The 17,672-nt window shown below is 41.1% G+C and overlaps 1 protein-coding gene across 1 annotated transcript; it reads right to left on the reverse strand.

The window, feature by feature from the left end:
* Positions 1–4,393: 4,393 nt before the first annotated feature.
* On the reverse strand, positions 4,394–17,620 carry COQ9 (coenzyme Q9). The gene is made up of 9 exons (XM_074211246.1): positions 17,430–17,620; positions 12,037–12,205; positions 11,399–11,534; positions 10,833–10,975; positions 10,448–10,532; positions 9,219–9,323; positions 7,663–7,818; positions 7,072–7,125; positions 4,394–6,686 (listed from the first exon to the last, which is right to left on the reverse strand). Exons 1-9 carry the CDS (start codon positions 17,497–17,499, stop codon positions 6,651–6,653), a joined length of 954 nt encoding a protein of 317 aa, XP_074067347.1. The 5' UTR covers positions 17,500–17,620; the 3' UTR covers positions 4,394–6,650.
* Between the last annotated feature and the right edge of the window lie 52 nt (positions 17,621–17,672).

A 17,672-nucleotide genomic window follows, 5' to 3' on the forward strand; every position in this document is an offset into this window, starting at 1 on the left:
GCCCAGGCCGCGGCATCTCCGGGGCTCCGAGCCGAGGAAGGGGCAGGCCGAGCCCGGGAGGGGAGCCCAAAGCGGCACGCCTAGGAGCGGGCAGAACCTAGGCCCCAGTGGTCTCGGCACTATCCCGCGTGGCTTTTCTACAACGCCAGTATACACAGACTACCTCAACTGCTCCATAAAATATTAAAACTGGGACTTACCATTTTCTAAAACTGATCAATCAATAAACATTGTTAATTCCAAAATCAAAGTCCCATAATCTTTTCAAATTCAAGAGGTTCAAAATAGAACCTCCGATCCTGCCCCCAACCCTCCAAAAGCAGAAGAGTCAGGAATTAAACAGTTTAATTCCAAAATGCTGTTAATGGCTTACAAGCAAGGCCAAGTGACAGAGCCCCAGGAGCCCCACCACCAGTGGGAGAGGGATGGAATGAATGAAGGTCACTGTGAAGACGAAGAAAATTGGGTTTGGAGTTGCAAGGCAGAGATAGAATGACAACAAAGTATAATCAGATATAGGAATTTTATTTAGAATTCATAAATATTGATGTGGAACAGATGTGAGTGATGGCAAGACCATCTCTATGTGTACCTGAGGGCACCAGACTATCCCCTCAAATTGTCCGATTTCTTCTGTAAAATCATTGATGATGGACTCATAATCTTTCATAACAGCCCATTCAAATTTTAAACAGCTCTAATTCTCAAGTTTGTCGTTAAACTCGGCTAAAATCTGCCTCTTTAATTTCCACTCGCTGTTTCCTCCTTGCTCTCTCTAGGATTCACTTGCAGAGATTCTTGACCAGTTATTTCAACAGTCCAATTACTCTTTTTTTAATATTTAGTATTTATTCTCATTTTGTACAAATTTTTTTACACATTAATAAAATATTCATTTAAGAGTAAACAAAATACCTCCCCCCCAAATATAGACTCACTTGAGTGATAAAGGGGAGAGAAAAAAAATAGTAATAATTGTAGGTATGGCCAGGTGGCACAGTGGATGGAGCACCAGCCCTGGAGTCATGAGCACCCAAGCCCACATCTGGCCTGTACACCCAACAATCACCCAGCTGCGTGACATGCAAGCCACCCAAACCCCACTGCCCTGCAAAAACCAAAAAAAAAGAAAAAAAAAGAAAAAAACCTAAAATAAAATAAAATAGTAATAGTAGGGGTAGCTAGATGGAGGACAGAGCATTGGCCCATGAGCCTAGAGCACCTGGGTCCAAATCCAGCCTTAGACACCCAACAATCACCCTGCTATGTGGCCCCAGGCAGGCCATCCAGCCCCATTTGCCCTGCACTCCCCCCACCAAAATAATAATAATTAAAAATGTGCTTGAGTCTTTGTTCCAACACCAACAACTCTATCGCGAGTGGGTCACATTCTTTATGGTAAGTCCATGGCAAAAGTTACTTCCATATTTTTCCACTGTTGCTTTTTGTATTTCTCCACTATCATGTACTATATTTTCTCTCTCCTTTCACTCTGACTCGGCTGTAAGGGTAGTTGAGTGGTGCAGCAGACAGATCCCTGGCCCTGGGGCCAAGAGGCCCTGAACCCCTGAGCCCCCTACCACCCCTTAGGCCCAGTATCCACCTGACCCTATGGTCCTGGACAGGCCATCCAATCCCAGCCCCTTGCAAGTAAAAAAGAAAACATGTTATATGTGACCACTCTCCCCCCATGGTCCATCCTCTCCTCCATCACTCACATCCCCCCCCCCCCCGTGCCCCCTTACTCCAGATGTCTATACCCCATTGAATATATATACTGTTTCCTCTCCCAGCCACCTCTGATGAGAGTAAAGATTCCCTCATTCTCCCTTGCCTTTCCCCCTTCCATATCATTGCAGTAGCTCATTGTAATAAAGAAAAATCTTATTATATGGAATATCTTGGCCTATTCCCCCCTCTCCTTTTTCTTTCTCCTATTACAATTCCCTTTTTTCTATTGACTCCATTTTTACTCCATATTTTATCTTCGAATTCAGCTTTCTCCTGTGCTTCATCTATAAAAGTTCCCTCTACCTGCTCTATTAACTGAGAAGGTTCATATGAGTATTTTCAGTGTCATTTTTCTATGAAGGAATACATGCAGTTCATCCTCATTAAGTCCCTCATATTTTCCCCCTTTCCTCCAATCTCTATGCTTCACCTGAGTCCTGTATCTGAAGATCAAACCTTCTGTTCAGCTCTGGCCATTCCAACAGGAACATTTGAAATTCCCCTGGTTCATGGAAAGTCCATCTTTTTCCCTGGAAGAGGACATTCAGCCTTGCTGGGTAGTTGATTCTTGGTTGCCTTCTGGTATATTTTATTCCAAGCCCTATGAGTTTCCAATGTAGTTGCTGCTAAGTCCTGTGTGATCCTGACTGCAGCTCCACGATATTTGAATTGTGTCCTTCTGGCTGCTTATTTGTAATATTTTCTCTTTGACTTGGGAGTTCTGGAACTTGGTTATAATATTCCTAGGGGTTGGTTTTTTGGGATCTCTTTCTCAGGGGGATCGGTGGATTCTCTCCATTTCTATTTTGCCCTGTTTCTAGAATATCAGGGCAATTTTCCTGTATTCTTTGAGAATGATGTCAAGGCTCTTTTCCTGATCATGACTTTCAGGTATTCCAATAATTTTTAAATTATCTTTCCTAAGTCTGTTTTCCATATCAGTTGTTTTTTTTTCCAATGTTTCACATTTTCTTCTAATTTTTCATTTTTTTTGTTTTGAAGTATTGATTCCTAATTTCTGGTAAATTCATCAATCTCCCTGATTTCTATTCTTTGTCTGAAGGAGTTTTCTCCTCAGAGTATTCTTATCTCTTTTCCCATCTGGCCAATTTTGTTTTTTAAAGCATTCTTCTCCTCAATAACTTTTTGAACTGTTTTATCCATTTGACCTAAGCTGGTTTTTAGCATGCTATTTTCTTCGGCATTTTTTGGGATTTCCTTGACTAGGCTGCTGACTTCATTTTCATGTTTTTCCTGCATCTCTCTCCTTGTCTTTTCCCAGTTTTTCTTCTAACTCCCTCATTTGATTTTCAAAGTCTTTTTTGAGCTGTCATAGCCTGAGCACAATTTCTACTTTTTCTTGGAGTCTTTAGATGCAGGAGCTTGTGCTTCCTCCTCTTCAGACTGAGTATATTGACCCTTCTTGGGTTCATAATGTATTTCTCTTGTTTCTCTGCTTGCTCATTTTCCCAGTCTAAGCCTGTTTTGGAGGTACTTCCTGAGCTTTTGGGACACTCCCACAAGGGTCTCAGTTTGTGAGGCTCTGTCCTCCCTCCTGGTCTGTTAATGGCCATATGTGCCCCCCTCTGCCATGGGGCTGAGGTGGGGGGGGGAGCCCTGCTGTTCTAAGGGGGGGGGCCTGGACTGTGATCAGGATCTGAATATGGTCAGAGCCCCAGAGTCCTGTTCCAAGGACAGAGCTCAGCAATCTCTCTTCATGCCCCTTCCTAGGTTTAATGGGCTCATGCCCTGGGGGCTCTTGCTTACTGGCTCCACCTGCTTCTGTTTCCTGGATCTGGAATGCAGTGATCAAGCAGCTTGCTGTGTGCTGAGGGCTGGGCTTCACGTGCTCTGGCAGAGGTCCCCCACTGTTCCCCCAATTTGTGCTTTGTGCTCCCTGGGGCGCAGGTCAGGAAACTCCTGCGCTGCTGTGAGCTGCGGCTCCTGGCGCCCTGGGACTGCCTCTGGGAGGCTGAAGTTCTTTCCCTCTGGCGGGCCACCCCTCCGACCCCGGGGAGCAGAGCCTTTCTGCTCTTTTCCAGGTTACCTTGAGTAGAACAGCCTCATTGGGTCCCTCTGTGGGTTCTGTCTCTTGAAAATTTAGAGTCCTTAGTTTCAAAGATTTATGAGAGAGTGCCTAGGACAGGATCCACTCTTGTTGCCATCTTGGCTTCGCCCCCCCAATTACTCTTTAAGCCTTCCCTTATTCCTCCAATCTTGGCAGTCTTTTGAGGGGCACTACTTTGTACCCCTAATGAACTCAACCTCGCATTATTTTGTTGTAATTATGTATAGGAATTTTACTGACCTGCTAAGCTGTAATCTCCACGTGGGAAAAGACCATAACTTATCCAAACTGTTTATCTTTTTCAGAGTGCTCTGCTCATAGGTGATTAATAAATTTTGGAATTAAGAATCATGAAGCACCAACACCAACCATTTATTGAATCCCAGGATCACTCCTTCAGGGTCAATGAAGTTCTAAAATGTCCCATAGGCAGACAAAAGTAACTTTTACCTTTCCCACAAGTTTTTTTTCACAAATTTTATTTTTTTTTAAACAAATATTGGTTGTTTATGCTATGTGCAAGGCCCTGAGCTGGGCCTAGACCCATACTATGGGAATATATAGATACATATAATATTGTCTTTTTCAAAAATATATTTTTTAAAATTTTATTTAACGCAATGGATTAAGTGACTTGTCCAAGGTCACATAGCTAGGCAATTATTAAGTGTCTGAGGCCAAATTTGAACTCAGGTACTCCTGACTCCAGGGCTGGTGCTCTATCCACTGTGCCACCTAGCTACCTGTAATATAATCATAATTTGCTTTTAAATTTTAATGATGGGCAAGCTACTGTTGTTAATAACTGAGTCCAGAATAGCATTAGAGATTTAGAGCTCAAAGGACCTTAGAGATCATTTAATGCGTCTAATTCTTTCATTTTAGAGATGTTAAAACTGAGGCCAAGTTTAGTAATCTGTCTATAGATACAGAGGAAGCAAACAGAAGTGGGACTGAGATCCAGGTCTTTCTGACTTCAAATTCAACAAAATGACAGGCTGAGAGGCTGAGGAAAGAGGAAGAATTTGGTTTTACATTTAGCTATTAGTATTGAGTCTCTGAAATCATTCACATCCTCTCATTTTATAGATCCTACTGGTAAAGAATAGAGAGGCAACTTGTCTAATATCACAGTTTGAATCTGAGGTGTCATAAGGCATCCAAGGTAGAGTTGGATAGCTGGCAGTTGAAAATATGAATTTGGGGTTAACAATGTGGGAGCTAATCTCACAACCACTAACTTGCTGAAAGAAAGTACTGAGACAAAAAAAGAACCTTGGTGAGTGCCCACATGCATAGGATAGGAGGAAAAGATAATGGACAAAGAAAAAGGTAAGTCAGTAAGGAAAGGGGAACCAGGATAGTGAATGTATAGGAGGAGTTATAGTGGGAATTTCAAGGTGAAAGTGATATTCCTTATCATCAGGGTCATATATTACAAAAATCAAAGTGGATGAGCACTGAAGAAGCCTGCTAAATATGGTGATTAGAGCTAACATTTTATGGGTATAGTATGTTTTGCATGAATTATCTCATTTTATCCTCAAAATTCCATGCAGAAGACAGTGAAATTATTATCTTCAGTTTATAGATGAGGAACAGGCAGTAAGTAGAGAAGCTGGGGTTAAAATTCACACCTTCTCACTCTGAGTCCAGTCCTTTTTCCACTATATCCTGTTACCTCTTCTCTAAATATTCTTTCTGACCTTAAAGGACATTGTTTCAGTAGTCAAAGAAACCAGACTACAAAAAAGTTAACGAGAGGCAAGGAAGGAGAGCCAGGGAATGTAGATTACTCATTCAGAAAGTTTGGTGGTAAAAAGGGAGAAACAAAACAGTAGCTGAAGTGAACAGCATGGGTAAAGAAGATTTGGATTATTTATTTTTAAATTTAAGGAAATATGTACACTTGTTGGCTGAAGGAAAATAGTCAGTGAAGAAACAGGGTATAAAATTTGAAAGACAGATGTTGACTGACAGAACAAAGTCCAATAAGCTACGGGAAGAAAAAAGAATCAAGGGTGAAGTCGAAGATGGAAATCACCTTTTACTCCTACCCTTCTAAGGATACGCTAACAAATGGAGTTCTTCTAAACACTTTTATTATCATCTTTACAGAATCTAAATTCACTAACAGTTCCATAAGAGAGTAGGTATAAGACTCCAGAGGGCCCAGGACCATATGAAAGGTATAGATGAGCATAACTACCTGGCAAATACCTGAATTACAGATGATGCCCATCTTCCCCCTGTTTCACAGGCACAGTAGGAGGACATTAACCAGAAAAACAGAGAAGATGTCACTGTGGGATTTCCTCAAAGAAGAGTATGTGTGATACACATGAACTATGCTGCCTTTTCATACAGCTCAACTGGGATGGATGGTAGGCAATGTAATAGTAACTATTAACAGCAGAATCACGGTAGAGTTGAATTATCAAATTATAATTTAGGAAGTCCTTAGGAGAAGGTTAAGACAAGATCAATATAATCCTGGGGCCCACACTGTGCTAGGATGGTAAGAGGAAGGTACTCAGTGGACATCGTTACCTGACCAGATAGGTGAAGTTTTGATTTTCCAACAACACAGTTGCTACACATTGCTGTGAGGCTGCTGAAGACAAGATTTCTTATGTGGCATTAGGAACTGAAGAACTGACCCAGTTTCTAGTCAGGAATAGTCAGCAAAGCAACCAGCACATAGATAGTTCATTGCACAAAGTCACATTTGGGACAAAGTCTTATTTGTTTTGAATAAAACCTTACATTGGTACAACACTTCATGGTTTTCAAAGAGTTGTCAATATATTTCCATTTTCTTTGGGGTACTCAGGCTCACTATCCTTCCTCTTCATCGACGCTGGTTCAGGCCTGTCAAGTTCTTGAGCTAATGAAGACAAATCAAAGAAGGAAAGAAAGATCAGAGGCTGACTATTTAGGTCCTGACTCTAAATCAGGTCGTGGTCAGTGGGAATAACAGAGGCTGGAAAGGTAGCAGTAATGTGATACACTAGTGAATGAGATAATGAATGAAAAGCACCAAGTAAACCTTAAAGCTTCACAAAAATTCTAGTTATTATGAAATACACCATTGACTCTAGACTTTGATATTTTCCCCAGTGCAACAGGAAGAATGAAAAGATAGAATAAATTGCACATGGTCAAACTAGTGTTAAGCTTTTTTAACTTTTCAAAAATTCAAATCACTTGAGTTACACAGCATTTAAGATTTAAGATTAATGTAAACTCAAGGCATTTGCAGTGATACTCACAGTCACAGCTGCTCCCATCATTCCCTGGATCAGTGCCTCCCCAGTGGATTTGACCTAGGAAAAACAGAATGAAAGCTCTCAAGTGCTCTATTATGTAATTAAACATAAAGCGGGTATTAAAAAACAAGCACATGTAACTCAGATGGAGCCTGTGCACTAGAACATGGCCTTAAATGCAAATGGAAATGGTTCTCTGTGGGCTGCATTTTGACTCAGAAAATCACAAATTAACAATATCTATGTTCATTTACTTATTCTGCTAAAACTTTCCCAATTACCTGTTAATTTGGTTTGGGTCAAACTGGTAAGTGTTGATACCTCTACACTAAAGGATGGTTTAACTGCTTAAGTGGAGGTCAGACTGGAGCAATGCTAGTAGAGTTACTAATTAATGTACAGTGGTGGGATGGAAGAGATGAGATTCTTAGTTAAGTCTCTATGTATGTGACATTCATTTTAAGCATGAGGGAAGGGAGTGTATTAAAAGAGACTTGCAGGTGATGTGTTTTTATTCACCAAATTTGAAAACATAACCAAGGGAAGAACTAAGGTAGAACAGCCCCTATATCGTTAAGTTAATTTTAGGATAACCTGTTTGGCTGTGTGTCCCATGTTCATGGCATCATTGATTCTGTTTTCAAGGAAGCGCCAAGTATCTTCAAAGTCAGGAGATGAGTCCTGCATCATCACAAGCTCTGTAGTGTTGTAAATACCAGCCAATACTGCCCGACGTGTGTACCAGTTAATCTGCATCAGAAGCAAGTCAAGAAAACAATCGGAGTTGATGTGGAGCCTAGGAGAGGACATGAGGACAGCTAAATGGAGTCAGAAGGACCTGACTTCAAATCCAGCCTCAGACACTTAATACTTAGTTGTGTGACCTTAGGCAAATCACTTAAGCTCACTGCCTTGTAAATACAAAAAACAAAACCAAAAAGACAGAGATGATAGAAAGGCAAGATCCTCTTTTGCCCTGTGGCTTCCCATCCGCTTGGTCTAAGAAGTGGTTGTCCAGAGTTAGGAGAAGGTCTCAGCAACTTGTAACTGTGCAAGGGAGAAGCCTATTTTGGTAAATCCCTCTTTAAAGCACCACCTCAGCTACTTAGTGTTTTATTCCTTTAATTTCTTTGCTTTCCAATTTCATTTTCCTACCAACTCAGTCGGTGGTGTATTCCCACATGGAGGAAGTTTATTAAAGCAGTTTATTACAACTGTGGTGGGAGTCTTTCTCTGTCTCCACTATCCAGATTCCACAAAATACTATCACTTATTAATTGTTATTATGAAGGTATAAGTTACTTCTTTTATTTCCTGCCAAAAAGATGATGCTTTTTAACAAGGCAGATTCTTTGTTGGTGGCTGCTTTAAATGAGTTTATTGATCTCTCAGTGGAGAAGTAGGTTGGGGGAAGGGAGTTTCTTTTTAAAGAGCTGGGAGTCTCAATGGTATTCTTTTTTTGAGAGTGGTGTTAATGAAAATCAGCCCGAGTTAAAAAAAAAAACCCAAGAAATTCTGCTGTAGGATTTAAATCTTGAGAGGCTGATGGGAAATGGATATAAAAAAAGCAGTTCTAAATAAAAACAATCTCTTGTGCTTTGCATCATTACTGTAGGTAAGAAAAATTCTTTAACAACTTTCTGTGTTGTTTTGTTTTTAGGTTTTTGCAAGGCAAATGAGGTTAAATGGCTTGCCCAAGGCCACACAGCCAGGTAATTAAGTGTCTGAGGTTGGATTTGAACTCAGGTACTCCTGACTCCAGGGCCGGTGCTTTATCCACTTCGCCACCTAGCCCCCCCCCCCCCAACTTTTGATCCTTTAGCTAAAATACTGAACTTTGAACAAAAAGTTAAAGGCTATAGTTAGCTCTATTAGAACTATTTTGAAGAGCAGGCTTACAGTTTGTCTTTCTTGTTTCAATTTGTCTTTTTTTCTGAGATGATGATACTGTAGGCTCCATGAAGTAGGCTTATAATTAGAGAACTTTCATAAACTTCTTTAAGAAAACTTCACTTTAAGTTTTGTAGTTAAATCAGAACACCAGACTCCTGTATTCTAAGAATCCCAAGTCTCTTGGTGAAAATAGTAAATCATCCCACAACTGTTCTAAGCCTAAGTACAACTGGGCAGGACCTGTAGGAGGCACTTACATCAGTGGACTGGTCTCCAGCATAGTGCCACATGTCATCTACCATGCTGGTGAGGAGGTTTAGGCTGGCTGGGATATTATGAGGAAGCATAAGTGTGCCAAGAGCCTAAAAAGGAAACAACACAGAAACAAATATGGCATAACCTCATAAAAGAACTGATTTGAAATAGTTAATAGGAAACAGTTTACTTTGTAGTTTCAGCTCACACATACAAAAACAAAAAATAATGAAAGAACTGAGACTTTTCTTCATTGACTGATACAATTCTAGCCAAGTAGCATGAAATCTCAACAGGACACAAATCTGAATCTTGCTTGCCTGAGTTGTTTATCAATTTGCTTCACCACCCAGAGATACTTCTCTAGGTAATAAACAAGGAAAACTAGTGCTTGATTCAGCATGTGGTACCAAGGCTCAGCCTTGGCAGAAGTGTAATTTTATTCTGATAATCAATGGTTTCCCTTCTTTCCATTCTTAATGTGAACATAACCTTTCACCGGATATATTGCAATAGCCTCCTAACTGGCCATCCCACCTTCAGAAATCTGCACACTAATGTCAAGTTAATCTTCCTCAAATTATAGCTCTAACTATATCCCATACTTGCTTAAAATATCTTCACTGATCTGGTATCATCTATAAAGCCAAGGCCTTAATTTAAATTCATTATAGGATGGCATTTAATATCCATAACATGGCCTTAATCTTTTTTATTATTAGCTTCCACAATTCCTGTTACCATGTCCTATACTTAAGCTAAACTGGATTACCAAAATATGCCAAACTTTCTTACTCTCAGGTCCTTGCTGATGTTTTCCCATAACCCAGAGCCTCCTCTTAAATCCCAGAAGATTGCTGTTATAAAGTACCCTGTGTTAGAAATGCAGCAAAAAAAATCAGTTTGCTTTTTACAATTTCTTCATGGCAGTGAGGCTTGCATAGGCTGGGAGGACTCAGTCAATACTGTGAGCAGGGCCCAGGGACATTCATATTGCCAGATTGTCCCCATCTCCCTCCCTGATATTTTCAAAAAAGAGGGATAAATGCCTGGGACTAACAGTTACTCTAAACATTTAATAGATGTGCGTTTGAGTCCTGGCCTTATTGTACTTACTATTATCCTGTCATCTGCTGTAATGATTAATAAGTTAACCCTGGTATAGTGCTCAGAGCTGAGTTGGTGTTATTATTATCAATAATTATATGGGGACTACATATGAACTTTGTACCCGGGGCCAATGTTCAATATATGGGATCAGCATTCTCAGTCTGGTTTCCACTGCATTTCTCAGGAACTGGTCTGTCTTCCTCTTCCTAGAAGAGGGAAAAGAAAACAGTGTGTCTATGTGTCAAAGTAGATGGCTTGGAACCACCCTTAGTCAGCTATTACTGGTTCATAACTCTGACCTGATCAAAGCTATCTGTACTTGAGCTGTCAGAGTAACTGGTCAATGGAATTTTTTTTTTTTTGCCAAAAAGAGCTGGACTACAGGATCTAATTTTTTCTCCTTATTCTGCTGAAAGTCTTATACTACTTAAGGACAGACTGGGAGATCTGGATTCTGGCAAATGTGTTCCTATACTCATTGGGTATTGATATTACAGGATACTCACTCTGCCTGGCCCAACTGCACAAGCTTCTGTTCTTCTTCCATTACAGTATTGAGTTTAGCATTACACTGTGTCACAAAATGCAGAATCAGTTCACTGCCATCATTTCCAAACATGCCAGCTGCTGCACTAGAAAGACCCAGGGTCTGTGAAAGAGGAGAGAGACTGATGGAATCTCTAAGAAAATCACATTTCAGTAGTGTGAGGTTTACCAACACTTTGCTCAAAACAACCCTGCGGTAGGTAATGGAAATGTTATTCATGTTATACAGATGAGTCTCGTAGATATTTAAAATCTTTTTCATGGTCATACAGTTAATATATATTAGAACCAATTTTGAATTCAGGACTCTTGACTCCAGGATCAATGTTCATGACACTACATCACAATAAAGAAAGATAGACAAGGAACTCTGGATATATGTAGAAGAAGGGAAGAAGATGGAAGAAAGGGAATTCTATATTTTATTGTTTCCCTTTTTAGGAAAGATATCTAAGAATTCTAAAATGCCTAGCAGTTCGACTCTCTATTTAATAAACTTTCCGTTATTCTCTATATAAATATATACCTGAGCTCCTTCTGCAATGGCTTCTGGGGTCCACCCATGAGAAGGTACAAACTCCAAAGCTGCAGTCAGGATCCGATGCTGTAGCTGCTCCTCGCTTTCATGATCCTCCTCCTCCTCACCACCTTGATCGGTATACCTGAAGCCCAATTAAGAAAAACAAGTCCAATACCAAGACTAAGTCGCAAATGTTATGTTTTCTTACAAGGTAAAGAATCAATCTTATTTTCTTTTGTGTCAGTGACATAGCTGTTTCTTTTCTTTTTCTTTTTTTAGGATTTTGCAAGGCAAATGGGGTCAAGTGGCTTGCCCAAGGCCACACAGCTAGGTAATTATTAAGTGTCTGAGACTGGATTTGAACTCAGGAACTCCTGACTCCAGGGCTGGTGCTCTATCCACTGCACCACCTAGCTGCCCCGACATAGCTGTTTCAGTGCCAATAGGATTAAGAAAATCTCCCACTATTGTTACTAAAAAGCAAGGACATTTAGTATATACCAAAATTGATAATCAATAAACAAAAGGATCTGCTTGACCTAAATGTATCCCTTGGTCACTGCACAGAAAAACCATAACTTTTTTTAGTAATGGCATCAATAAAAAAATATTAGCCCTCAGATGACTGAGTTACTGGTGCTTACCGGGGATGTGAATGAGAGGACTCTGGATTGGGCTCTTCTGTTCCCTGAGACTCAGAGTGCTGTTGAGAAGAAGAGGATGGAGGCTGGTACTTTTGTTCATGTGAAGCTTTCACTGTCAAAGCTGAAGCATGGAAGGCCCGTGGCATCAGGGAGAGCTGAAGCCTGGTCACTGAAACAGGACATAGAATGGTCAAAGACATCTTCATATTCAAGATCAAGATATCCAAGATCAAAGATGGTATAAAATGAGATTAACAGGCAGACTGACCCATACTTTGGGAGTTTGGGATGAAGACTTCAGGCAATGAATACCTTTTAACAATATGGCACAGTAGAACACTTAACTGAGAACTGAATTCTAATTTTGGCTCTACCATGTCATGACTGAGTGACTGTGGGTGTCACTTAACATTTCTGAGTCCAATTTCTTTATCTGTCAAATAGGGATCATCCTCCTTGGTCCATCTATCTTATATATTATAAAGAACAAATGATATGACATATTTGAAAGTACTTGGGAAAATGTGAAGTTTTATACAAATGAAAAGTAATATTATTACCAGGAAAGAGTGAGATAAATTCCAGGCCCTATTTTACTTCTGTCCATTTTGAGATGATGGGTAAATTGTTAATTCCTCTTTATTATTTCATAATGTAAAATGGGGATATTAATGCTTGCCGACTCATGGGGTTGAAAATCAAACGAGATCATGGATCTATATAATCTGAAGGAAAAATGCTGTATGACAAGTAATTTTTATTTATATTTAGTTCATATGACCACAGAATATAAATTTTGAAGGGACTAGAGTTTATTTAGTGTGAAACCTTAATTTTTTTGAGATGAAGAAAACTGAGGCCCACAAAGTAAAATCATTTGCTCAAAGTCACATAAGCAGTAAGTAGCACAAATACAAATCCAATTCTTTGGATTCCATTTTCAAGGCTTTTTTCCATCATATAATACTGAGTAATATTAGTCAAGAATAATTTTAGGGCAGCTGGATGGCACAGTAGATACAGTGCTGGGCCTAAAGTCAGGCTTATTTTCCTGAATTCAAATCTGCCCTCAGACACTTACTAACTGTGTGACCCTGGGCAAGTCACTTAAACCTATTTGTCTCGATTCCTCATCTATAAAAATGAGCTATAAAGGAAAATGTCAAACAACTCCAGTATATTTGCCCAAAAAATCCCAAATGGGGACACAAAAAATTGGACACAACTGGACAACAAAAACAATTTAAGAATACAAGTTTAAAATTTGAATAAAGAACAGTTAAAACTTTGATAAGCTATATTTATCAGAATAAGTATTTAAATGAATAGGTAATAGTTATGTGTTGATCATATAGGATTATTTATTTAGTCAATCTTTAGTTAATTTTTATAAAACATTTGGAGTATAAGAAATACCATTTAAGATTATGGGATATTGCTACTACTGATTACAGAACAGTCTTTCTTTTCAGAAAATCATTATAGATTTTCTGTCCTTAAATGTTCTGTTTGACTAGACAAAACACAACCTGATATTAAGGATAATGTATTTCATTCATTCATTCAAAATTAATAACCTGCTATGTGCAGGACTTTGAGGAGTTTATAATCCAGTTGATTATTCATCTGCTGTTGTCCATATTCTAACTCTTCCAGATTCCAGCCTGTCCTAACATCAAAACAGTGATTAAAAAAAGGAACAAAACCAGAAACTTTTTGGCAGAAAAAGGATCTGAATCATAAATTAGAATAAAATTTAATAAGTGAAAAAAATTTTAAATATTACAGTTAAGAATAATTATTCCCAGGTGAATAAAATTTAAGATTCCTCTTGAGACCCCTTTGAAAATACCACATAAACTAAAGAACCTATTATATAATCAAGGTATAATGATGCAAAACAAACTAGAGGAACACTCAAAAACATAAAAGACAAAGGGGCAACGGTAACAGAAATGAGTCTACAAAGTGTTAGTATAATGATATTTTAAAGGTGGGGAGAGGGACAATAGAGGAAAGAATGATTGATTTTAAGTCAGAGGGCATGGACTGAATTTTAGAACTGTCATTTATTAAACACACTGTATTTCCCCATGTATAAGACACACCCTTTTCTGAAAAATTTGGGGACTAAAACTGAGAGCGTCTTACACAGTGGTTATAGATTTTTTGCTTTTTCGCGCTTGTTTTTGCACTCACTATTTTAGATTTTTTTACTTGCATTTCACGCTTGTTGTCTTTGCACTGTTTCATATTTCTTATCGATGTTATGTTTTGCCATGTTCTGCCCAGAAATGGCTCAGAAAAGATTTTCATACAGTGTTGAATTCAAGTTAAAAGCAATCCAGTTTGCAAAAGTGAATGGAAATCGTGCTGCTGAACATCAGTTTGGTCCTCCCTTCAATTGAAAAAATAATTCCGACTGGCTCCAGGAAGAAAAAACCCTACTGAAAACAGCACAGTAGCAGAAGATCATGAGAGGCAAGACGGCCAGAGATAGATTGAAGAGCAATGGGCAATTGGAATTCCTTTGTCCACAAAGATGGTTCAGCATGAGGCAAGAATTGCTGATGAAAAAGAAGTTATTGATTTCAAAGGAGGATTTAATTGGTGCTTCAGGTTCATGAAACAGAATGGACTAAGCATGCATGTATGTACCAGATTTGCCCAAAAGATGTCTGAAACCTATGAGCATTAGGTCCTCGAATTTCATGATGAATCAAACTTGAGTTCAATGACTTTATCTAATACTTTTTTTGGGCCCCCAAATTAAGGTGCTTCTTATACAAGGGGAAATACAGTATATATATATATAGTGGACAGAGCACTGAGCTGAGTCAGGAAGACTCATCTTTCTGAGTTCAAGTCCCACCCCCCCCCCCACAAACACATATAGCTGTGTGATCCTGGATAAGTCACTTAATCCTGTTTGCCTCATTTTTCTCATCTGTAAAATAAGTTTTAAGAAGCATGGCAAACCACTCCTAAATCTTTGCCAAAAAAATCTCCAAATAGGGTCACCAAGAATCAAGCCTGACTGAAATGACTGTTAATAGACAAGTTACTTTCTAAATCTGGGTTTCAGAATCATATCTGTAAATTGCCTAGTGCGGTTAAAAAGAGTCATAGATTTAGGGCCAGGGGATCTGAGTTTGAATTCTGCATCTTATATTTGTACGACTTTGGTAAGGTATTCGCCCATAATATTTCTGGGCTTCATTTTCCTAATCTGAAAAATGACGGGGGTTAGATTAGGCAATCTTTAAAGGTCTTTTCCAGCTTTAATTCCTAGGAAGTCTCTGGATAATAAAGTTTGTATTTCCCTACTTAACAGGGTTGTTTGTGAGAATCAAGTGAGATTCATTTCAAAGCACTTTTTCCTTCTGCAAAAGTTCTACTTGGTGCCTTTCTCCTAACATGAAAGTGATCCCGGGTTTTGTTTTTTTTTAGGTTTTGGAATTAAGTGGCTTGCCCAAGGCCACACAGCTAGCTAATTATTAAGTGTCTGAGGCCGCATTTGAACTCAGGTCCTCCTGACTCCAGGGCTGGTGCTCTATCCATTGCACTACCTAGCCACCTCTAACCTTGGGTTCTTAAAAAGCTCCATTATGCTCTACCATCTTGGAAAAGCTTGTATAGTTTCTGTAACTGTCTTTTCTGAGGAACTTTGGTGGAGAGAGATATCACCAATAGGTTGGTCACTTGATGAAGTCTATAGCCATGATAAACAAGGAAATGAAAATATAAAACCGTTCTCAGTCCTACACAGCTCCTTTCTACTTTGGCTGTGACTGTGCCAGCAACTGGAGACAAATGCCATCATGGATGGAGGGCCATCTTTGGATTCAGGATATTCCTAGGTTCAATAATTATCTTTTACACATATTGGTTGTGACTATGAATAATTTACTTAACCTGTCAGTGCCCCAGGCAAATTTCTCAGATGTTAGTAATAGATGAGTTGCCAAGCCTATATAGTGAAGGCAGTTGTTTTCACAGGGAAGATCTTCTTGGCAAAGATATTAGAGCAGTTTCTCATTTCCTTCTCCAACCAGAGGGTCAAGTGACTTGCCCAGGATTATACAGCTATTAAATGTCTGGGGCCAGATTTGAATTCAGGAAGATAAATCTTCCTGACTCTAGGACCAGCACTCTATCCACTGAGTCACCCAGCTGCCCCAGAAAGACAATGGATGGGATCAAAAGTGAAGAGAAGGAAATGATTTTAAATTTCAAAACTTCTCCTTGAGGAGAAAAGGGCTATATTTTCAATAATGATGGTGTTTATCCTTTATCCTCAAAGAAGACCTTGACCTCAGGGAGGTGATGCCATGACAAGCACATGAATTGGATTTGAATGGGGGGAAAGCTGTCCTAAGTCAGCAGTTCACTTTCTCCTCCAGAGCCATGTGGGTTCAGTAACCAGATAGGAATCAAGGCAATGACCCCGAAAGTGAAGCAATCAGGGTTAAGTGAGGTGCTCAGTCACACACAGCTAATGTCTGATGTCTGAGGTTGGATTCCAACTCCCCTTCTTCTGACTCCAAGGCCAGTGCTCTATACACTGTGCCACCTAGCCACCTGATATAAGTCCCTTTTTTTTTTGGCAAGGCCATGGGGTTAAGTGACTTGCCCAAGGCCACACAGCTAGGTAATTATTAAGTGTCTGAGACTGCATTTGAAGCCAGGTACTCCTGACTCCAGGGCCGGTGCTTTATCCACTGCGCCACCTAGCCGCCCCCATGAAGGTTATAATTAAGTTAAGGCAGGATGGAAGTGGGAGGATCGAGTAGTGGGCACATTCTCTAACAAAGGGGGCAGCCCATATGCTCCCAGGCCTGGCATCTTTGCAAGGTCAAGGGTGCTAGAAGGGGCCTGGAGCGCGCAGGCTCTCCAGGGAGGGGGCGGGGCTGCCGCGTTCTGCGCCTGGGGAGAATGACCCCCGTCCCGGCGGCTACACACAATCACAGACACCAGTGTCGGTGGGCTTGGTGGAGCTGTGGGCCAGAGTCGAGGTTCTGGCGGGTCAGGGCTCAGGCCCGATTTGGACCTGGGGGTCGGGGCCCAGGTCTCGGTCTCGGATGGAACAGATGTCGGCGGTCTCGGTTCTGGTCAGGAGTTGAAATTCACGTTTGGGGCCGGGCGTGCCAAAGTCAGGGTTGGAGGTCAAGGTCCGTCGGTCCGTCGAGGCTCAGGCCCGTCGGGGGGGGCGGCCTGGAAACAAGGCCAGGCCCCCCGTCCGGCCCAGACCCTAGCGCGCCCTTCACTTCACCTTGCCAGCAGCCCACGGCCTGCTTCCCCCGCGCCACGGTCACACGGGCCCCCTCCTGTCCCCGGCCCCGCGCCCCTCCCAGGTCCCGGGGGTCCCGGCCCAGCCCGGCCGCCCCCCTCACCGGGCCGGCCCTGCAGCCGCAGGACCCTCCAGCCGGTCCGACGGAGGAACCCAGCCACCGCCGCCGCCATCTTGGAGGTGGGCACGGCGTCGCGGGGAGTCCCCACGTGACACCAGTCGATACGCGCGCGCAAGGGGAGGCGGGAGGAGAGCGGAGGGCGGCCCAGGGCGCTGAGATCCCGCCCCCTCCGGCGTGGCGGCGCGTGTGCGCACGCGCGCTGCGTCCTCCTCCCGCCCCTCCCCC

The sequence above is a fragment of the Macrotis lagotis genome, chromosome 1 (genome assembly GCF_037893015.1).
Source record: "Macrotis lagotis isolate mMagLag1 chromosome 1, bilby.v1.9.chrom.fasta, whole genome shotgun sequence".
Taxonomy (NCBI): domain Eukaryota; kingdom Metazoa; phylum Chordata; class Mammalia; order Peramelemorphia; family Peramelidae; genus Macrotis; species Macrotis lagotis.